Below are 23,725 nucleotides of genomic sequence, written 5' to 3'. Positions count from 1 at the left end.
TTGGGGCCAAAAATGGGGAAATTGGGGGCAAAAATGGGGATTTTGGGTGGAAAAAATGGGGAATTTGGGGCCAAAAATGGGGATTTTTTGGAGGGGGGAGGACTATTTTTTCCCCAAATGGGGTTTTTTGGCCCCAAAATGGGTACCTTGATGAGGGTGACGGTGGCGCTGTAGAAGAGGCTGAGGATGAAGAGGACGATGAAGGTGGAGGTGGTGGCCCAAAGGCGTTGGATTTTGGGGTGGAAAATGGCCATTTTGGGGCAGAAAGATGGGGAATTTGGGGCCAAAAATGGGGATTTGGGGTAAAAAATGGGGTTTTGGGGCCAAAAATGGGGAATTTGGGGTGGAAAATGGGGATTTGGGGCCAAAATGGGGATTTTGGGGTGGAAAATGGGTAATTTGGGGACAAAATGGGGAATTTCGGGCCAAAATGGGGAATTTGGGGTGGGAAATGGGGAAATTTGAGTGGGTAAATGGGGATTTGGGGCCAAAAATGGGGATTTTGCGGCCAAAAATGGGGAATTTGGGGACAAAAATGGGGATTTGGGGTAAAAAATGGGGGAATTGGGGTGGAAAATGGGGATTTTGGGGTGGAAAATGGGGATTTGGGGCCAAAATGGGGATTTTGGGGTGGGAAATGGGGAAATTTGAGTGGGTAGATGGGGATTTGGGGTGGAAAATGGCCATTTTGGGGTGGAAAAATGGGGAATTTGGGGCAAAAAATGGGGATTTGGGGTAAAAAATGGGGGATTTGGGGTGGAAAATGGGGAATTTGGGGTGGGAAATGGGGAAATTTGAGTGGAAAAATGGGGATTTGGGGCCAAAAATGGGGAATTTGGGGCCAAAAATGGGGATTTTGGGGCCAAAAATGGGGATTTTTTGGGGGGGGGAGGACTATTTTTTCCCAAAATGGGGTTTTTTGGCCCCAAAATGGGTACCTTGATGAGGGTGACGGTGGCGCTGTAGAAGAGGCTGAGGATGAAGAGGACGATGAAGGTGGAGGTGGTGGCCCAAAGGCGTTGGATTTTAGGGTGGAAAATGGCCGTTTTGGGGCAGAAAGATGGGGAATTTGGGGCCAAAAATGGGGATTTGGGGTAAAAAATGGGGGATTTGGGGTGGAAAACGGGGATTTTGGGGTGGAAAATGGGGATTTGGGGCCAAAATGGGGATTTTGGGGTGGGAAATGGGGAAATTTGAGTGGAAAAATGGGGATTTGGGGCCAAAAATGGGGAAATTGGGGCCAAAAATGGGGAATTTGGGGACAAAAATGGGGATTTGGGGTAAAAAATGGGGGATTTGGGGTGGAAAATGGGGATTTTGGGGTGGAAAAATGGGGATTTGGGGCCAAAATGGGGAATTTGGGGTGGGAAATGGGGAAATTTGAGTGGAAAAATGGGGATTTGGGGTGGAAAATGGCCATTTTGGGGCAGAAAGATGGGGAATTTGGGGCCAAAAATGGGGATTTGGGGTAAAAAATGGGGTTTTGGGGCCAAAAATGGGGAATTTGGGGTGGAAAATGGGGATTTGGGGCCAAAATGGGGAATTTGGGGTGGGAAATGGGGAAATTTGAGTGGAAAATGGGGATTTGGGGCCAAAATGGGGATTTTGGGGTGGGAAATGGGGAAATTTGAGTGGAAAAATGGGGATTTGGGGCCAAAAATGGGGAAATTGGGGCCAAAAATGGGGAATTTGGGGCCAAAAATGGGGAAATTGGGGCCAAAAATGGGGAATTTGGGGCCAAAAATGGGGATTTTTTCGGTGGGGAGGACTATTTTTTCCCCAAATGGGGTTTTTTGGCCCCAAAATGGGTACCTTGATGAGGGTGACGGTGGCGCTGTAGAAGAGGCTGAGGATGAAGAGGACGATGAAGGTGGAGGTGGTGGCCCAAAGGCGTTGGATTTTGGGGTGGAAAATGGCCATTTTGGGGCAGAAAGATGGGGAATTTGGGAACAAAAATGGGGATTTGGGGTAAAAAATGGGGATTTGGGGTGGAAAAATGGGGAATTTGGGGACAAAAATGGGGATTTGGGGCCAAAATGGGGAATTTGGGGTGGGAAATGGGGAAATTTGAGTGGAAAAATGGGGATTTTGGGGCCAAAAATGGGGAAATTGGGGGCAAAAATGGGGATTTTGGGGCCAAAAATGGGGATTTTTTGGGGAGGGAGGACTATTTTTTCCCAAAATGGGGTTTTTTGGCCCCAAAATGGGTACCTTGATGAGGGTGACGGTGGCGCTGTAGAAGAGGCTGAGGATGAAGAGGACGATGAAGGTGGAGGTGGTGGCCCAAAGGCGTTGGATTTTGGGGTGGAAAATGGCCATTTTGGGGTGGAAAAATGGGGAATTTGGGGCCAAAAATGGGGATTTGGGGTAAAAAATGGGGGATTTGGGGTGGGAAATGGGGATTTTGGGGTGGAAAATGGGGATTTGGGGCCAAAATGGGGAATTTGGGGTGGAAAATGGGGAAATTTGAGTGGAAAAATGGGGATTTGATGTGGAAAATGGCCATTTTGGGGCCAAAAATGGGGAATTTGGGGCCAAAAATGGGGATTTTTTCGGTGGGGAGGACTATTTTTTCCCCAAATGGGGTTTTTTTGGCCCCAAAATGGGTACCTTGATGAGGGTGACGGTGGCGCTGTAGAAGAGGCTGAGGATGAAGAGGACGATGAAGGTGGAGGTGGTGGCCCAAAGGCGTTGGATTTTGGGGTGGAAAATGGCCATTTTGGGGCAGAAAGATGGGGAATTTGGGAACAAAAATGGGGATTTGGGGTAAAAAATGGGGATTTGGGGTGGAAAAATGGGGAATTTGGGGACAAAAATGGGGATTTGGGGCCAAAATGGGGAATTTGGGGTGGGAAATGGGGAAATTTGAGTGGAAAAATGGGGATTTTGGGGCCAAAAATGGGGAAATTGGGGGCAAAAATGGGGATTTTGGGGCCAAAAATGGGGATTTTTTGGGGAGGGAGGACTATTTTTTCCCAAAATGGGGTTTTTTGGCCCCAAAATGGGTACCTTGATGAGGGTGACGGTGGCGCTGTAGAAGAGGCTGAGGATGAAGAGGACGATGAAGGTGGAGGTGGTGGCCCAAAGGCGTTGGATGTCGTCGTCCTCTTCGGCCTCCAGAGGCCAATGGAGGAGATCTGAGGCAAAAGAAAAACCGACGCCGTTTTGGGGTAAATTCGGGCGATTTTGGGTCTGTTTTGTATTCGGGGAGGGGGTGTGGGGGGGGGATGGGGGAAATTGGGGGGAAATGGGGGATTTGGGGGTCAGAAATGGGATTTGGGGGTCGGAAATGGGGATTTTCGGGGTCGGAAATGGGGATTTTGGGGTCGGAAATGGGGATTTTGGGGGGGAAATGGGGAAATTGGGGGGAAAAGGGGGGGATTTTGGGGGGGGGAATGGGGGTTTTGGGGGGGGAAATGGGATTTGGGGGGGGGGAATGGGGATTTTTGGGGTCGGAAATGGGGATTTTGGGGGGAAATGGGAGATTTTGGGGTCGGAAATGGGATTTTGGGGTCGGAAATGGGGATTTTGGGGGGGAAATGGGGATTTTGGGGGGGAAATGGGGAAATTGGGGGGAAAAAGGGGGATTTGGGGGTCAGAAATGGGGATTTTGGGGGGGGAAATGGGGATTTTGGGGGGAAAAAGGGGGGATTTGGGGGTCAGAAATGGGGATTTGGGGGTCGGAAATGGGGATTTTTGGGGTCGGAAATGGGAATTTTGGGGGGTAAATGGGGGATTTGGGGGTCAGAAATGGGATTATGGGGTCGAAAATGGGGATTTTGGGGTCGGAAATGGGTTTTTTTGGGGTCGGAAATGGGGATTTTTGGGGTCAGAAATGGGATTTGGGGGTCGGAAATGGGGATTTTGGGGGGGGAAATGGGGATTTTTTGGGGGGAAATGGGGATTTTTGGGGGGAAATGGGGATTTTTGGGGGGGAAATGGGGGTTTTGGGGTCGGAAATGGGGATTTTGGGGGGAAATGGGGATTTTGGGGTCGGAAATGGGGATTTTGGGGGGGAAATGGGGATTTGGGGGTTGGAAATGGGGATTTTGGGGGGAGATGGGTTTTTTTGGGGTGGAAATGGGGATTTTGGGGTCGGAAATGGGGATTTTGGGGGTCGGAAATGGGGATTTTGGGGGGGAAATGGGGGATTTAGGGGTCGGAAATGGGGATTTTGGGGGGGGAAATGGGGATTTTGGGGGGGAAATGGGGGATTTTGGGAGGGGAAATAAGAAATTGAGGGGAAAAAATGGGGATTTGGGGCAAAAATGGGGATTTTGGGGGGGGAAATGGGGATTTTTTGGGGGGGAAATGGGGATTTTGGGGGGGAAATGGGGATTTTGGGGGTCGGAAATGGGGATTTTGGGGGGGAAATGGGGGATTTGGGGGTCAGAAATGGGATTTGGGGGTCGGAAATGGGGATTTTGGGGGGGGGAATGGGGATTTTTGGGGGGAAATGGGGATTTTGGGGGGAAATGGGGAAATTGGGGGGAAAAGGGGGGGATTTTGGGGGGGAAATGGGGATTTTGGGGGGAAATGGGGGGATTTTGGGGGGGAAATGGGGAATTTGGGGGCGAAATGGGGATTTGGGGGGGGTGGAGGGGGGAATGGGGGAAATTGGTGGGAAAAGGGAGGGATTTTGGGGGGAAATGGGGGGGATTTTGGGGGGGAAATGGGGGTTTTGGGGGGGGAAATGGGATTTGGGGGGGGGAATGGGGATTTTTGGGGTCGGAAATGGGGATTTGGGGGTCGGAAATGGGGATTTTGGGGGGGGAAATGGGGGATTTAGGGGTCAGAAATGGGGATTTTGGGGGTCGGAAATGGGATTTGGGGGGGAAATGGGGATTTTGGGGGGGGAAATGGGGATTTGGGGGTCGGAAATGGGGCTTTTGGGGGGGAAATGGGGATTTTTTGGGGGAAATGGGGATTTTGGGGGGGAAATGGGGATTTTGGGGGGAAATGGGGGATTTGGGGGTCGGAAATGGGATTATGGGGTCGAAAATGGGGATTTTGGGGGGAAATGGGGGATTTTGGGGTCGGAAATGGGATTTGGGGGTCGGAAATGGGGATTTTGGGGGGAAATGGGTTTTTTTGGGGTGGAAATGGGTTTTTTTGGGGTGGGAAATGGGGATTTTTGGGGGGGAAATGGGGATTTTGGGGGTCGGAAATGGGGATTTTGGGGGTCGGAAATGGGGATTTTGGGGTCGGAAATGGGGGATTCAGGGGTCGGAAATGGGGATTTTGGGGGGAAATGGGTTTTTTTGGGGGGGGAAATGGGGGTTTTGGGGGAGGAAATGGGGATTTTGGGGGTCGGAAATGGGGGTTTTAGGGGTCGGAAATGGGGATTTTGGGGTCAGAAATGGGATTTGGGGGTCGGAAATGGGGATTTTTGGGGTCGGAAATGGGAATTTTGGGGACGGAAATGGGATTTTTGGGGGGGAAATGGGGATTTTTGGGGTCGGAAATGGGGATTTTGGGGTCGGAAATGGGGGATTTAGGGGTCGGAAATGGGGATTTTGGGGGGAAATGGGTTTTTTTGGGGTGGAAATGGGGATTTTTGGGGTCGGAAATGGGGATTTTTGGGGTCGGAAATGGGAATTTTGGGGGGAAATGGGGGATTTTGGGGTCGGAAATGGGGATTTTGGGGGGGAAATGGGAGATTTTGGGGTCGGAAATGGGGATTTTGGGGTCGGAAATGGGGATTTTGGGGTCGGAAATGGGGATTTTGGGGGGGAAATGGACCCAAACCCTTCTAATTAGACGCTAATTAACCCCAAGTAATTAATGACCCAATGGTGGCACTGACCCGAAGTCTCCCAATGAGAACGATGACCCCAAACGCTCCCGATTGCAATTAAGACCCAATTAACCCCAATTAAACCCACGAACCCCAATCCCTCTAATTAAGACCATGACTCCAATGATCCTAATTAAGATAATGACCCAATTAATGGCTTTAATTACGTTAATGACCTCCAATCCCCCAACGATGACGCCCACCCCTAATTAAACTCTCCTAATTAAGATAATGACCCCAAACTCTCCCAATTAAACCCACAAACCCCAATCCCTCTAATTAAGATGACCCAAACCCTTCTAATTAGACGCTAATTAACCCCAAGTAATTAATGACCCAATGGTGGCACTGACCCGAAGTCTCCCAATGAGAACGATGACCCCAAACGCTCCCGATTGCAATTAAGACCCAATTAAACCCCAATTAAACCCATGAACCCCAATCCCTCTAATTAAGACGGTGACTCTGATGATCCTAATTAAGATAATGACCCAATTGATGGCTCTAATTACGTTAATGATCCCCAATCCCCCAACGATGACGCCCACCCCTAATTAAACTCTCCTAATTAAGATAATGACCCCAAACTCCTCCAATTAAACCCACAAACCCCAATCCCGCTAATGAAGACGGTGACTCCGATGATCGTAATTAAGATAATGACCCAATTAATGGCTTTAATTACGTTAATGACCCCCACTCCCCAAACGATGACACCCACCCCGACCTCTCCGAATTAAGATAATGACCGCAAACTCTCCCAATTAATCCCATGAACCCCAATCCCTCTAATTAAGACGATGACTCCAATGATCCTAATTAAGACGTTGGGCCCAATTAAGCCCTCTAATTACACTAATGACCCCAATCTCTTCTGATAGTGACGCTGATCCCAACTCTCCCATCGATGACCCCAAACTCTCCCAATTAAGACGATGATGACCTCAAACTCTCCCAATTAAACCTATGAACCCCAATCCCTCTAATTAAGACGATGAGTCTGACGATCCTAATTACGATGATGGCCCAATTAAGCCCTCTAATTACACTAATGACCCCAATCGCTTCTGATAGTGATGCTGATCCCAACTCTCCCATCGATGACCCCAAACTCTCCCAATTAAGACAATAATGACCCCAAACTCACCCAATTAAACCCATGAACCCCAATCCCTCTAATTAAGACGATGACTCCGATGATCCTAATGAAGATGATGGCCCAATTAAGCCCTCTAATTGCACTAATGACCCCAAACTCGTGTGATAGTGACCCCAACTCCAGCTGTACCCATCGATGACCACAAACTCTCCCTATTGAACCTATGAACCCCAATCCCTCTAATTAAGACGATGAGTCTGACGATCCTAATGAAGATGATGGCCCAATTAAGCCCTCTAATTACACTAATGACCCCAAACACGTCTGATAGTGACCTCAACTCCAGCTGTATCCATCGATGACCCCAAACTCTCCCTATTGAACCTACGTCCCCCAATCCCTCTAATTAAGACGATGACTCCGATGACCCTAATTAAGACGACGCCCCAATTAAGCCCTCTAATTACACTAATGACCCCAGTCTATCCCTTTCTTGACATTGACCCAACATATCCCAACGATGACCCCAAACACCTCCTTGGAACCGACGCCACCCAATCCCTCCCAGTCATTAACGACCCAATAGAGCCCAATGAAGCCCTAATCGCTCTCATTATCCTAATTAACAGACCCCGTCTAATTATGAATCCACTCCCTACCCATGTTGTCAATGACCCCAAACCGTCTCAATTGAGGTGATGACCCCCGAATGAAATCGATGACCCCAAAACCCCGTCCAATGGACATCTGCTCTTTAATCCCAATCGAGCGGCCGCTTAACGAGCGGGTTAATTAATTAATAGCAGGCGGCGGCCGAGTCGGCCAACACCAAGGAGACATTGACAGCACTGCCTTTACCCGAAGCCCTCTCTTTCTCATTACCATAACGACCCCAAATCCCCCTCCGTACGCCGATGACCCCCAATCCTTATAATTACCCTCATCGCTCCCATCCCTTCTCGTTAAGATGATGAGTCTGGCGATCCTAATTAAGACGTTGGGCCCAATTAAGCCCTCTAATTACACTAATGACCCCAATTGCTTCTGGTAGTGACGCTGATCCCAACTCTCCCATCGATGACCCCAAAACTCTCCCAATTGAGACGATAATGACCCCAAACTCTCCCAATTAAACCCATGAACCCCAATCCCTCTAATTAAGACAATGACTGACGATCCTAATGAAGATGATGGCCCAATTAAGCCCTCTAATTACACTAATGACCCCAAACACGTCTGATAGTGACCTCAACTCCAGCTGTATCCATCGATGACCCCAAACTCTCCCTATTGAACCTACGACCCCCAATCCCTCTAATTAAGACGATGACTCCGATGACCCTAATTAAGACGACGGCCCAATTAAGCCCTCTAATTACACTAATGACCCCAGTCTATCCCCTTCTTGACACTGACCCAACGTATCCCAACGATGACCCCAAACACCTCCTTGGAACCGACGCCACCCAATCCCTCCCAGTCATTAACGACCCAATAGATCCCAATGAAGCCCTAATCGCTCTCATTACCCTAATTAACAGACCCCCTCTAATTATGAATCCACTCCCTACCCATGTTGTCAATGACCCCAAACCGTCTCAATTGAGGTGATGACCCCCGAATGAAATCGACGACCCCAAAACCCCGTCCGAAGGACATCTGCTCTTTAATCCCACCGGGTACCCCAATTAACACAGCGGGTTAATTAATTAATAGCAGGCGGCGGCCGAGTCGGCCAACACCAAGGAGACATTGACAGCACTGCCTTTACCCGAAGCCCTCTCTTTCTCGTTACCATAACGACCCCAAATCCCCCTCCGTACGCCGATGACCCCCAACCCTTCTCATTACCCTCAGCGCTCCCATCCCTTCTCGTTAAGATGATGAGTCTGGCGATCCTAATTAAGACGTTGGGCCCAATTAAGCCCTCTAATTACACTAATGACCCCAATCGCTTCTGATAGTGACGCTGATCCCAACTCTCCCATCGATGACCCCAAACTCTCCCAATTGAGACGATAATGACCCCAAACTCTCCCAATTAAACCCATGAACCCCAATCCCTCTAATTAAGACAATGACTGATGATCCTAATGAAGATGATGGCCCAATTAAGCCCTCTAATTACACTAATTAGCCTAAACTCATCTGATAGTGACCTCAACTCCAGCTGTAGCCATCGATGACCCCAAACTCTCCAAATTAAACCTACGACCCCCAATCCCTCTAATTAAGACGATGACTCCGATGACCCTAATTAAGATGACGGCCCAATTAAGCCCTCTAATTACACTAATGACCCCAGTCTATCCCCTTCTTGACACTGACCCAACGTATCCCAACGATGACCCCAAACACCTCCTTGGAACCGACGCCACCCAATCCCTCCCAGTCATTAACGACCCAATAGATCCCAATGAAGCCCTAATCGCTCTCATTACCCTAATTAACAGACCCCCTCTAATTATGAATCCACTCCCTACCCATGTTGTCAATGACCCCAAACCGTCTCAATTGAGGTGATGACCCCCGAATGAAATCGACGACCCCAAAACCCCGTCCGAAGGACATCTGCTCTTTAATCCCACCGGGTACCCCAATTAACACAGCGGGTTAATTAATTAATAGCAGGCGGCGGCCGAGTCGGCCAACACCAAGGAGACATTGACAGCACTGCCTTTACCCGAAGCCCTCTCTTTCTCGTTACCATAACGACCCCAAATCCCCCTCCTTACGCCGATGACCCCCAACCCTTCTCATTACCCTCAGCGCTCCCATCCCTTCTCGTTAAGATGATGAGTCTGACGATCCTAATTAAGACAACGGGCCCAATTAAGCCCTCTAATTACACTAATGACCCCAATCGCTTCTGATAGTGACGCTAATCCCAACTCTCCCATCGATGACCCCAAACTCTCCCAATTGAGACGATAATGACCCCAAACTCTCCCAATTAAACCCATGAACCCCAATCCCTCTAATTAAGATGATGAGTCTGACGATCCTAATGAAGATGATGGCCCAATTAAGCCCTCTAATTACACTAATGACCCCAAACTCGTGTGATAGTGACCCCAACTCCAGCTGTACCCATTGATGATTCCAAACTCTCCCAATTAAACCTACAACCCCCAATCCCTCTAATTTAGACGATGTCTCCAATGACCCTAATTAAGACGACGGCCCAATTAAGCCCTCTAATTACACTAATGACCCCTCGTTCCACCAACACTGAAGTCCCCCCAAACGACCACAGTTAAGATGATGACCCCCGAATGAAATCGACGACCCCAAAACCCCGTCCGAAGGACATCTGCTCTTTAATCCCACCGGGTACCCCAATTAACACAGTGGATTAATTAATAGCAGGCGGCGGCCGAGTCGGCCAACACCAAGGAGACATTGACAGCACTGGCTTTACCCGAAGCCCTATCCACCGACTTCTGGGCCAGCTGGAGGGGCAGAGCTTCGTGGCCCACCAGGCACGTGTAGACGTTGCCGGCGCCCCACTCTTCGGCCCCCACCCCCAAAACGCTGTAGGCCACGTAGGACTCATTTTCGGGGTTCTCCGCCATGGGGGCCGATGTGACCGATTGGCTTTGGGGGAGGGGTTCCCCATTTCTCATCCACCTGACGAAGAGGTGGGGGGGGTTGAAGCCCTGAGCCATGCAGGTGACGCTGAGCCGTTGGTTGCCGTTCAGTTGTTCCGTGGGGGGGGGGAAGACGTAGACGGATGGGGGGCGGGCGTTGCTGGCTGAGATTTTGGGGGGAAAAAGGGGCATTTTGGGGTCTTCTGGGGGCTTTCGAGGTCCTCGGCGCTGCGGGCTCCGCGAGATCCCCCTTTCGGCCCCGCGTTTTCCGCCATTTCTTGCCCGTTTTCACGTGTTTTCCCCCGATTTCCTCCTATATCCCCTTCTTGCCCCATTTTTTACCCCATTTCCCCCCCCCACTTGCCCCCCATTTCCCCCTTCGTCCCCCATTCTTACCCCATTTTCACTCATTTCTGCCCCAATTTCCCCCTTTATCCCCAATTCTTACCCCATTTCCCCCCAATTTCCCCCATTTCCCCCATTTCCCCCTAATTTCCCCCTTTACCCCCCCATTTCCCCCCCATTTCCCCTCGATTTCCTCCCTTATCCTCCATTTTCCCCCCATTTCCCCACCATTTCCCCCTTCGTCCCCCATTCTTACCCCATTTTCGCTCATTTCCGCCCCAATTTCCCCCTTCATCCCCCATTCTTACCCCATTTCCCCCCCAGTTTCCCCCTTCATCCCCCATTCTTACTCCATTTCCCCCTATTTCCCCCATTTTCCCCAATTTCCCCCCAGTTTCCCCCTTTATCCCCCATCCTTTCCCACCATCTCCCCTCAATTTCCTCCTTTATCCTCCATTTCCCCTCAGTTTCCTCCTTTATTCCCCATTTTCTCCCCATTTCCCCCCAATTTCCTCCTTTATTCCCCATTTTCTCCCCATTTCCCCCCAATTTCCCCCTTTATCCCCTATTTCCCCTTCATTTCCCCCCAATTTCCTCCTTTATCCCTCATTTCCCCCCCATTTCCCCACAATTTCCCACTTTATCCCCTATTTCCCCCCAATTTCCCCCGTTTCCCCCCATTTCCCCCCAATTCCCTCCTTTATCCCCAATTTTCCCCACATTTCCCCACAATTTCCCTATTTATCCCCCATTTTCACCCATTTCCCCCCATTTTCCCTTTTCCCCCCATTCTTTCCCCATTTCCCCTCAATTTCCTCCTTTATCCCCCCTCTCCCCCCCATTTCATCCAATTTCCCCCCCAATTTCCCCCCAATTTCCCCCTTTATCCCCCACTTTTCCCCCATTTATCTCCCATTCCCCCCCCATTTTCCTCCTTTATCCCCCATTATACCCCCATTTCCCCCCATTTCCCCCCATTTCCCTCCATTATCCCCCATTTATCCCCCAATTCCCCCCATTCCCCCCCCATTTCCCCCATTATCCCCCATTTCCCCCCGAATTCCCCCCATTATCCCCCATTTCCCCCCCATTTCCCCTCATTTCCCCCATTATCCCCCATTTCTCCCCCATTTCCCCCCCAATCTCCCCCATTATCCCCCATTTCCCCCCCATTTCCCCCACTCTCCCCCATTATCCCCTATTTCTCCCCACATTACCCCCCATTATCCCCTATTTCTCCCCCATTATCCCCCATTTCTCCCTCCACTCTCCCCTATTACCCCCCATTATCCCCCATTTCCCCCCCATTTCCCCCATTATCCCCCATTTCCCCCCCAATCTTCCCTATTATCCCCCATTATCCCCCATTTCCCCCCCCATTCCCCTTCATTATCCCCTATTTCTTCCCCCAATCTCCCCCATTTCCTCCCCATTTCCCCCATTACCCCCCATTTCCCCCCCATTTCCTCCCCATTTCCCCCATTATCCCCCATTTTCCACATTATCCCCCATTATCCCCCATTTCCCCCCCATTTCCACCCCATTTCCCCAATTATCCCCCATTTCTCCCCCCAGTCTCCCACATTCCCCCCCAATTTCCCCCATTATCCCCCATTTCTCCCCCCAATTCCCCCCCATTATCCCCCATTATCCCCCATTATCCCCCATTTCCCCCCCATTCCCCTCCATTACCCCCATTTCTCCCCCAATTCCCCCATTGTCCCCCATTTCTCACCCCATTACCCCCCATTTCCCCCATTTCCCCCATTCCTCCCCCCAATCTCCCCCAACCTCCCCCATTACCCCCCATTTCCCCCCCATTTCCTCCCCATTTCCCCATTCTCCCCCATTCTCCCCCATTTCTCCCCCCAATTCCCCCCAACTCTCCCCCAACCTCCCCCATTACCCCCCAAAACCCCCCCAAAACCCCCCCAAACCCCCCTCCAACCCCCCCCAAAACCCCCTATAACCCCCCCCAATAAAACCACCCCCTCACCTTTCGTCTTCCTCATCTTCTCCTCCATGGGGAAGAGCAGATCGGGGTGGTTCACCTTACACACGTAGCCATCCCCTCCGTCCCATTCGCTGGCGCACACCGTGGCCACCCCGTCCACCGTGTAGAGGCCGTTGCTTTGCAGGACCCTCTTCCCCAACGCCGTCTCCAGTTTGCCCCCCTTCTCCTTCCACCACGACACCTCCAGGCCATCGGCGTTCACCATGTTGCTCACCCGGCACGTCAGCGTGGCCGATTTGCTGATGAAGATGTCCACGAAGGACGGCGTGATGACGCGGATGGCGATGTCCTGCTGCACGACGGGTTCTACTGCAGGGCACAGGGGGGGGATTTGGTGAGGTGGGGGGCACCAAAACTTCCATTCCGTACTTACAAGGTAGAATGTGTGGTCCCATCCCCAAAAAGTTGGGTTTTGGGGCACCAAAGTTGGGATTTTGGGGGTCTTTTCCCCCCTAAACCGAAGTTGGTGGCTGAATTTGTGGTCCCATCCCCAAAAAGTTGGGTTTTGTGGGACCAAAGTTGGGATTTTGGGGGTCTTTTCCCATCTAAACCAAAGCTGACGGTTGAATGTGTGGTCCCATCCCCAAAAAGTTGGGTTTCGTGGCACCAAAGTTGGGGATTTGGGGGTTTTTTGCCCCAAAATGAAGATGTCCACGAAGGACGGCGTGATGACGCGGATGGCGATGTCCTGCTGCACGACGGGTTCTACTGCAGGGCACAGGGGGGGGGATTTGGTGAGGTGGGGGGCACCAAAACTTCCATATCGTGCATACAAGGTCGAAAGAGAGGTTATATTCCCAAAAAGTTGGGTTTTGTGGGACCAAAGTTGGGGTTTTGGGGGTCTTTTCCCCCCTAAACCGAAGTTGGTGGCTGAATTTGTGGCCCCATCCCCAAAAAGTTGGGTTTTGTGGGACCAGAACTTCAATTTTTGGTGTTTTTTTCCCCCCAGAATTAACACTGATGGTTGAATGTGTGGTCCCATCTCAAAAAAGTTGGGTTTTGTGGCACCAAAGTTGGGATTTTGGGGGTCTTTTCCCTCCTAAACCGAAGGTGGTGGTTGAATGTGTAGTCCCATCCCCAAAAAGTTGGGTTTCGTGGCACCAAAGTTGGGGATTTGGGGGTTTTTTGCCCCAAAATGAAGATGTCCACGAAGGACGGAGTGATGACGCGGATGGTGATGTCCTACGGCTCAATGGGATCTACTGGAAGGGACTGGGGGGGGATTTGGTGAGGTGGGGGGCACCAAAACTTCCATTTCATGCATACAAGGTCGAAAGAGAGGTTATATTCCCAAAAAGTTGGGTTTTGTAGGACCAAAGTTGGGATTTTGGGGGTCTTTTCCCCCCTAAACCGAAGCTGACCGTTGAATTTGTGGTCCCATCCCCAAAAAGTTGGGTTTCCTGGCACCAAAGTTGGGATTTTGGGGGTCTTTTCCCGTCTAAACTAAAGCTGATGGTTGAATGTGTGGTCCCATCCCCAAAAAGTTGGGTTTCGTGGCACCAAAGTTGGGGATTTGGGGGTTTTTTGCCCCAAAATGAAGATGTCCACGAAGGACGGCGTGATGACGCGGATGGCGATGTCCTGCTGCACGACGGGATCTACTGCAGGGCACAGGGGGGATATTTGGTGAGGTGGGGGGCACCAAAACTTCCATTCCATACTTAGAAGGTCGAAAGAGAGGTTATATTCCCAAAAAGTTGGGTTTTGTAGGACCAAAGTTGGGATATTGGGGGTCTTTTCCCCCCTAAACCGAAGTTGGTGGCTGAATTTGTGGTCCCATCCCCAAAAAGTTGGGTTTTGTGGGACCAAAGTTGGGATTTTGGGGGTCTTTTCCCATCTAAACCAAAGCTGACGGTTGAATGTGTGGTCCCATCCACAAAAAGTTGGGTTTCGTGGCACCAAAGTTGGGGATTTGGGGGTTTTTTGCCCCAAAATGAAGATGTCCACGAAGGACGGCGTGATGACGCGGATGGCGATGTCCTGCTGCACGACGGGTTCTACTGCAGGGCACAGGGGGGGGGATTTGGTGAGGTGGGGGGCACCAAAACTTCCATATCGTGCATACAAGGTCGAAAGAGAGGTTATATTCCCAAAAAGTTGGGTTTTGTGGGACCAAAGTTGGGGTTTTGGGGGTCTTTTCCCCCCTAAACCGAAGTTGGTGGCTGAATTTGTGGCCCCATCCCCAAAAAGTTGGGTTTTGTGGGACCAGAACTTCAATTTTTGGTGTTTTTTTCCCCCCAGAATTAACACTGATGGTTGAATGTGTGGTCCCATCTCAAAAAAGTTGGGTTTTGTGGCACCAAAGTTGGGATTTTGGGGGTCTTTTCCCTCCTAAACCGAAGGTGGTGGTTGAATGTGTAGTCCCATCCCCAAAAAGTTGGGTTTCGTGGCACCAAAGTTGGGGATTTGGGGGTTTTTTGCCCCAAAATGAAGATGTCCACGAAGGACGGAGTGATGACGCGGATGGTGATGTCCTACGGCTCAATGGGATCTACTGGAAGGGACTGGGGGGGGATTTGGTGAGGTGGGGGGCACCAAAACTTCCATTTCATGCATACAAGGTCGAAAGAGAGGTTATATTCCCAAAAAGTTGGGTTTTGTAGGACCAAAGTTGGGATTTTGGGGGTCTTTTCCCCCCTAAACCGAAGCTGACCGTTGAATTTGTGGTCCCATCCCCAAAAAGTTGGGTTTCCTGGCACCAAAGTTGGGATTTTGGGGGTCTTTTCCCGTCTAAACTAAAGCTGATGGTTGAATGTGTGGTCCCATCCCCAAAAAGTTGGGTTTCGTGGCACCAAAGTTGGGGATTTGGGGGTTTTTTGCCCCAAAATGAAGATGTCCACGAAGGACGGCGTGATGACGCGGATGGCGATGTCCTGCTGCACGACGGGATCTACTGCAGGGCACAGGGGGGATATTTGGTGAGGTGGGGGGCACCAAAACTTCCATTCCATACTTAGAAGGTCGAAAGAGAGGTTATATTCCCAAAAAGTTGGGTTTTGTAGGACCAAAGTTGGGATATTGGGGGTCTTTTCCCCCCTAAACCGAAGTTGGTGGCTGAATTTGTGGTCCCATCCCCAAAAAGTTGGGTTTTGTGGGACCAAAGTTGGGATTTTGGGGGTCTTTTCCCATCTAAACCAAAGCTGACGGTTGAATGTGTGGTCCCATCCACAAAAAGTTGGGTTTCGTGGCACCAAAGTTGGGGATTTGGGGGTTTTTTGCCCCAAAATGAAGATGTCCACGAAGGACGGCGTGATGACGCGGATGGCGATGTCCTGCTGCACGACGGGTTCTACTGCAGGGCACAGGGGGGGGGATTTGGTGAGGTGGGGGGCACCAAAACTTCCATATCGTGCATACAAGGTCGAAAGAGAGGTTATATTCCCAAAAAGTTGGGTTTTGTGGGACCAAAGTTGGGGTTTTGGGGGTCTTTTCCCCCCTAAACCGAAGTTGGTGGCTGAATTTGTGGCCCCATCCCCAAAAAGTTGGGTTTTGTGGGACCAGAACTTCAATTTTTGGTGTTTTTTTCCCCCCAGAATTAACACTGATGGTTGAATGTGTGGTCCCATCTCAAAAAAGTTGGGTTTTGTGGCACCAAAGTTGGGATTTTGGGGGTCTTTTCCCTCCTAAACCGAAGGTGGTGGTTGAATGTGTAGTCCCATCCCCAAAAAGTTGGGTTTCGTGGCACCAAAGTTGGGGATTTGGGGGTTTTTTTGCCCCAAAATGAAGATGTCCACGAAGGACGGAGTGATGACGCGGATGGTGATGTCCTACGGCTCAATGGGATCTACTGGAAGGGACTGGGGGGGGATTTGGTGAGGTGGGGGGCACCAAAACTTCCATTTCATGCATACAAGGTCGAAAGAGAGGTTATATTCCCAAAAAGTTGGGTTTTGTAGGACCAAAGTTGGGATTTTGGGGGTCTTTTCCCCCCTAAACCGAAGCTGACCGTTGAATTTGTGGTCCCATCCCCAAAAAGTTGGGTTTCCTGGCACCAAAGTTGGGATTTTGGGGGTCTTTTCCCGTCTAAACTAAAGCTGATGGTTGAATTTGTGGTCCCATCCCCAAAAAGTTGGGTTTCGTGGCACCAAAGTTGGGGATTTGGGGGTTTTTTGCCCCAAAATGAAGATGTCCACGAAGGACGGCGTGATGACGCGGATGGCGATGTCCTGCTGCACGACGGGATCTACTGCAGGGCACAGGGGGGATATTTGGTGAGGTGGGGGGCACCAAAACTTCCATTCCATACTTAGAAGGTCGAAAGAGAGGTTATATTCCCAAAAAGTTGGGTTTTGTAGGACCAAAGTTGGGATATTGGGGGTCTTTTCCCCCCTAAACCGAAGTTGGTGGCTGAATTTGTGGTCCCATCCCCAAAAAGTTGGGTTTTGTGGGACCAAAGTTGGGATTTTGGGGGTCTTTTCCCCCCTAAACCAAAGTTGGTGGCTGAATTTGTGGCCCCATCCCCAAAAAGTTGGGTTTTGTGGCACCAAAGTTGGGATTTTGGGGGTCTTTTCCCCCTAAACCAAAGCAGACGGTTGAATTTGTGGTCCCATCCCCAAAAAGTTGGGTTTTGTGGCACCAAAGTGGGGATTTTGGGGGTCTTTTCCCCCCTAAACCGAAAGTAGTGAGTGAATTTGTGGTCCCATCCCCAAAAAGTTGGGTTTCATGGAACCAAAGTTGAGGATTTGGGGGTTTTTTGCCCCCAAAATGAAGATGTCCACGAAGGACGGAGTGATGACGCGGATGGTGATGTCCTACGGCTCAATGGGATCTACTGGAAGGGATTGGGGGGGGATTTGGTGAGGTGGGGGGCACCAAAACTTCCATTCCGTACTTACAAGGTGGAAAGTGAGGTTATATTCCCAAAAAGTTGGGTTTTGTAGGACCAAAGTTGGGATTTTGGGGGTCTTTTCCCCCCTAAACCGAAGCTGACCGTTGAATGTGTGGTCCCATCCCCAAAAAGTTGGGTTTTGTGGCACCAAAGTTGGGATTTTGGGGGTCTTTTCCCCCCTAAACCGACAGTAGTGAGTGAATTTGTGGTCCCATCCCCAAAAAGTTGGGTTTCGTGGGACCAAAGTTGGGGATTTGGGGGTTTTTTGCCCCCAAAATGAAGATGTCCACGAAGGACGGCGTGATGACGCGGATGGCGATGTCCTGCTGCACGACGGGTTCTACTGCAGGGCACAGGGGGGGGATTTGGTGAGGTGGGGGGCACCAAAACTTCCATTCCGTACCTAGAAGGTGGAAAGTGAGGTTATATTCCCAAAAAGTTGGGTTTTGTAGGACCAAAGTTGGGATTTTGGGGGTCTTTTCCCCCCTAAACCGAAGGTCGTGGCTGAATTTGTGGTCCCATCCCCAAAAAGTTGGGTTTTGTGGGACCAAAGTTGGGGATTTTGGGGTTTTTTTCCCCCCTAAACCGAAGGTGGCGGTTGAATGTGTGGTCCCATCCCCAAAAAGTTGGGTTTCGTGGCACCAAAGTTGAGGATTTGGGGGTTTTTTGCCCCCAAAATGAAGATGTCCACGAAGGACGGAGTGATGACGCGGATGGTGATGTCCTACGGCTCAATGGGATCTACTGGAAGGGATTGGGGGGGGATTTGGTGAGGTGGGGGGCACCAAAACTTCCATTTCATGCATACAAGGTCGAAAGAGAGGTTATATTCCCAAAAAGTTGGGTTTTGTAGGACCAAAGTTGGGATTTTGGGGGTCTTTTCCCGTCTAAACTAAAGCTGACCGTTGAATTTGTGGTCCCATCCCCAAAAAGTTGGGTTTCGTGGGACCAAAGTGGGGATTTTGGGGGTCTTTTCCCTCCTAAACCGAAGGTGGTGGTTGAATGTGTGGTCCCATCCCCAAAAAGTTGGGTTTCCTGGCACCAAAGTTGGGATTTAGGGGGTCTTTTCCCATCTAAACCGAAGGTCGTGGCTGAATTTGTGGTCCCATCCCCAAAAAGTTGGGTTTCGTGGCACCAAAGTTGGGATTTTTGGGGTCTTTTCCTCCCCAAACCAAAAGTGGTGGCGGAATTTGTGGTCCCATCCCCAAAAAGTTGGGTTTCATGGCACCAAAGTTAGGATTTTTGGGGTCTTTTCCCCCAAAACACCATTCAGAACCACATCAACCCCTTCCAAACCAAAACTACGGATTCTCTGACCCCCAAACCCCCAATTTCCCCCAAATCCCCCCCAAAAATCCCCCGACTTACATCCTCACTTCATCCTCTTGCTCTCTACCTCCTTCCAACCTCAAACTATGACTTCAGTGCCCCCAAAATTGGGATTTTTGGCAGTTTTTCCCCCGAAATTCAGCACAAAACCACTCCTACCCCCTTTCCAAACCAAAACGACGGATTTTTTTGCCCCCCAAACCCCCAATTTCCCCCCAAATCCCCCCCAAAATCCCCCGACTTACATCCGCACTCCACCCTCTTTCTGTCTACCTTCCTCCACCTCAAATTACGACTTCAGTGCCCCCAAAATTGGGATTTTTGGCAGATTTCCCCCCGAAATTCGGCACAAAACCACTTCTACCCCCTTTCCAAACCAAAACGACGGATTTTTTGCCCCCAAAACCCCCAATTTCCCCCCAAATCCCCCCCCCAAAAACCCCCTCCGCTTACATCCGCACTCCATCCTCTTCCTGTCTACCTTCTTCCAACCTCAAACTATGACTTCGGTGCCCCCAAAATTGGGATTTTTGGCACATTTTCCCCCACATCGACCCCTTCCAAACCAAAACTATGGATTTTTTGCCCCCAAAACCCCCAATTTCCCCCAAAATCCCCTCTGCTTACATCCGCACTCCATCCTCTTGCTCTCTACCTTCTTCCAACCTCAAAATACAACTTCAATGCCCCCAAAATTGGGATTTTTGGCACATTTTCCCCGCATTATCCCCTTCCAAACCACATCGACCCCTTCCAAACCAAAACTACGGATTATTTGCCCCCCAAACCCCCAATTTCCCCCCAAATCCCCCCCCCAAAAAACCCCCCTCCGCTTACATCCGCACTCCATCCTCTTCCTGTCTACCTTCTTCCAACCTCAAACTATGACTTCAGTGCCCCCAAAATTGGGATTTTTGGCACATTTTCCCCTTCCAGAACCACATCAACCCCTTCCAAACCAAAACTACGAATTCTCTGACCCCAAAACCCCCAATTTCCCCCCAAATCCCCCCCCAAAATCCCCCGACTTACATCCGCACTCCACCCTCTTTCTGTCTACCTTCCTCCACCTCAAATTACGACTTCAGTGCCCCCAAAATTGGGATTTTTGGCACATTTTCCCCCACATCGACCCCTTCCAAACCAAAATGACGGACTTTTTGCCCCCAAAGCCCCCAATTTCCCCCCAAATCCCCCCCCAAAAAACCCCCCCTCCACTTACATCCGCACTCCATCCTCTTGCTGGTGTTCCTCATCTCCCCCTCCACGACGCAGCTGAAGGTGGCCCCGGTGTCCCATTCGCTTTCGGTGACGCTGATGCGGCTCTCGGCCACCACTTCGGGGCCGACGGTGGTGGCGGTGGTGGCGGCGGCGGCGGCGACGGGGCTGCCATTTTTGTACCACGTGACCTCGGCGGGACGGCGGCGCCCGCGGGTCTGGCAGAGGATGGAGGCGTTGCGGAAGGGGCCTTCGAAGTCCTCGCGGGACGGGGGGTGCATGGTGACGAAAAGGGGGGTGGGAATCGGGGGACCTGCGTGGGGAGGAAGGGGTTAATGTGGAGGGTTGGGTGGGCGACCGAGACGGGGTGGGGGGCTATGAAGGGTTGGGGGACACCAGGAGGTGGTTTGGGGCCGCCAAGAGGTGGTTTGGGGCAGCCAAGAGGTGGTTTGGGGTCATTAAGAGGTGGTTTGGGGTCATTAAGAGGTGGTTTGGGGCCACCAAGAGGTGGTTTGGGGTCATTAATAAGTGGTTTGGGGTCATTAAGAGGTGGTTTGGGGCCACCAGGAGGTGGTTTGGGGTCATTAAGAGGTGGTTTGGGGTCATTAAGAGGTGGTTTGGGGTCACCAACAGGAGATGGGGGGCCACCAAGAGGTGGTTTGGGGTCACTAAGAGGAGGTGGGGGGCTACGATGGGTTGGGGGACACCAGGAGGTGGTTTGGGGCCGCCAAGAGGTGGTTTGGGGTCGCTAAAAGGTGGTTTGGGGTCACCAAGAGGTGGTTTTGGGTCATTAATAGGTGGTTTTGGGTCACCAAGAGGAGATGGGGGGCTACAAAGGATTTGGGGCCACCAAGAGGTGGTTTGGGGTCATTAAGAGGTGGTTTGGGGCCACCAGGAGGTGGTTTGGGGTCACTAAGAGGTGGTTTGGGGTCACTAAGAGGAGGTGGGGGGCTACCAAGAGGAGGTGGGGGGCTATGAAGGGTTGGGGGACACCAGGAGGTGGTTTGGGGCCTCCAAGAGGTGGTTTGGGGTCACTAAGAGGTGGTTTGGGGTCATTAAGAGGTGGTTTGGGGTCACCAAGAGGTGGTTTTGGGTCATCAGGAGGTGGTTTGGGGTCACCAAGAGGAGATGGGGGGCTACCAAGAGGAGGTGGGGGTCTATTAAGGGTTTGGGGTCACCAAGAGGTGGTTTGGGGTCATTAAGAGGTGGTTTGGGGTCACCAGGAGGTGGTTTGGGGTCACCAAGAGGAGATGGGGGGCTACCAAGAGGAGGTGGGGGGCTATGAAGGGTTTGGGGTCACTAAGAGGTGGTTTGGGGTCATTAAGAGGTGGTTTGGGATCACCAGGAGGTGGTTTGGGGCCTCCAAGAGGTGGTTTGGGGTCACAAAGAGGTGGTTTGGGGTCACTAAGAGGTGGTTTGGGGTCATTAAGAGGTGATTTGGGGTCACCAGGAGGTGGTTTGGGGTCATTAAGAGGTGGTTTGGGGTCACCAAGAGGAGATGGGGGGCTACAAAGGATTTGGGGTCACCAGGAGGTGGTTTGGGGTCATTAAGAGGTGGTTTGGGGCCACCAGGAGGTGGTTTGGGGTCACTAAGAGGTGGTTTGGGGTCACTAAGAGGTGGTTTGGGGTCATTAAGAGGTGATTTGGGGTCACCAGGAGGTGGTTTGGGGTCATTAAGAGGTGGTTTGGGGCCACCAAGAGGTGGTTTGGGGCCGCCAAGAGGTGGTTTGGGGTCACTAAGAGGTGGTTTGGGGTCATTAAGAGGTGGTTTGGGGCCACCAGGAGGTGGTTTGGGGCGGCCAAGAGGTGGTTTGGGGTCACCAAGAGGAGATGGGGGTCTATGAAGGGTTTGGGGTCACCAAGAGGTGGTTTGGGGTCATTAAGAGGTGGTTTGGGGTCATTAAGAGGTGGTTTGGGGCCACCAGGAGGTGGTTTGGGGCGGCCAAGAGGTGGTTTGGGGTCACCAAGAGGTGGTTTGGGGCCGCCAAGAGGTGGTTTGGGGTCACTAAGAGGTGGTTTGGGGTCATTAAGAGGTGGTTTGGGGCCACCAGGAGGTGGTTTGGGGCGGCCAAGAGGTGGTTTGGGGTCACCAAGAGGAGATGGGGGTCTATGAAGGGTTTGGGGTCACCAAGAGGTGGTTTGGGGTCACCAAGAGGTGGTTTGGGGTCACCAAGAGGAGATGGGGGGCTACAAAGGATTTGGGGCCACCAAGAGGTGGTTTGGGGTCACTAAGAGGAGGTGGGGGGATACAAAGAGGAGGTGGGGGGCTACGAAGGGTTGGGGGACACCAGGAGGTGGTTTGGGGCCGCCAAGAGGTGGTTTGGGTCACCAGGAGGTGGTTTGGGGTCATTAAGAGGTGGTTTGGGGTCATTAAGAGGTGGTTTGGGGTCACCAACAGGAGATGGGGGGCCACCAAGAGGTGGTTTGGGGTCACTAAGAGGAGGTGGGGGGCTACGATGGGTTTGGGGACACCAGGAGGTGGTTTGGGGTCATTAAGAGGTGGTTTGGGGTCACTGAGAGGAGATGGGGGGCTACGAAGGGTTGGGGGACACCAGGAGGTGGTTTGGGGTCACTAAGAGGTGGTTTGGGGTCATTAAGAGGTGGTTTGGGGTCATTAAGAGGTGGTTTGGGGCCACCAGGAGGTGGTTTGAGGCCTCCAAGAGGTGGTTTGGGATCACTAAGAGGTGGTTTGGGGTCATTAAGAGGTGGTTTGGGGTCACTAAGAGGTGATTTGGGGTCACCAGGAGGTGGTTTGGGGTCATTAAGAGGTGGTTTGGGGCCACCAGGAGGTGGTTTGGGGCCTCCAAGAGGTGGTTTGGGGTCATTAAGAGGTGGTTTGGGGCCACCAAGAGGTGGTTTGGGGTCATTAAGAGGTGGTTTGGGGTCACCAGGAGGTGGTTTGGGGTCATCAAGAGGAGATGGGGGGCCACCAAGGCTTGGAGGACCACCAGGGGGCGATGGAGGACCACCAAGAGGAGTTGGAGGACCACCAGGGGGTCACGGAGGACCACCAAGGCTTGGAGGACCACCAAGACGAGTTGGAGGACCACCAGGGGGTCATGGAGGACCACCAGGGGGCGATGGAGGACCACCAAGAGGAGTTGGAGGACTACCAAGAGGAGTTGGAGGACCCCCAGGGGGTCACGGAGGACCACCAAGGCTTGGAGGACCACCAAGAGGAGTTGGAGGACCACCAAGGCTTGGAGGACCACCAAGAGGAGTTGGAGGACCACCAGGGGGTGATGGAGGACCACCAAGGCTTGGAGGACCACCAAGAGGAGTTGGAGGACCACCTGTGGGCCATGGAGGACCACCAAGAGGAGTTGGAGGACCACCAGGGGGCGATGGAGGACCATCAAGGCTTGGAGGACCACCAGGGGGTTGTGGAGGACCACCAGGGGGTCACAGAGGACCACCAAGGCTTGGAGGACCACCAAGAGGAGTTGGAGGACCACCAGGGGGCGATGGAGGACCACCAAGAGGAGTTGGAGGAGTACCAAGAGGA

The 23,725-nt window shown here is 51.7% G+C and overlaps 1 gene segment (V, D, J or C); it reads right to left on the bottom strand.

Moving 5' to 3' along the window:
- Positions 1-8,543: 8,543 nt before the first annotated feature.
- Positions 8,544-23,725, bottom strand: part of VH26L1 — a 44,494-nt gene continuing 29,312 nt past the window's right edge. The window contains 4 exon segments of the C gene segment in view: positions 8,544-9,550; positions 10,289-10,650; positions 12,828-13,154; positions 20,225-20,533. Coding sequence covers positions 9,518-9,550; positions 10,289-10,650; positions 12,828-13,154; positions 20,225-20,533 — 1,031 coding nt within the window.

This window comes from Gallus gallus, chromosome 35 (assembly GCF_016699485.2).
Source record: "Gallus gallus isolate bGalGal1 chromosome 35, bGalGal1.mat.broiler.GRCg7b, whole genome shotgun sequence".
Lineage (NCBI taxonomy): Eukaryota > Metazoa > Chordata > Aves > Galliformes > Phasianidae > Gallus > Gallus gallus.
This window is presented reverse-complemented; position numbering and strand designations above follow the sequence as displayed.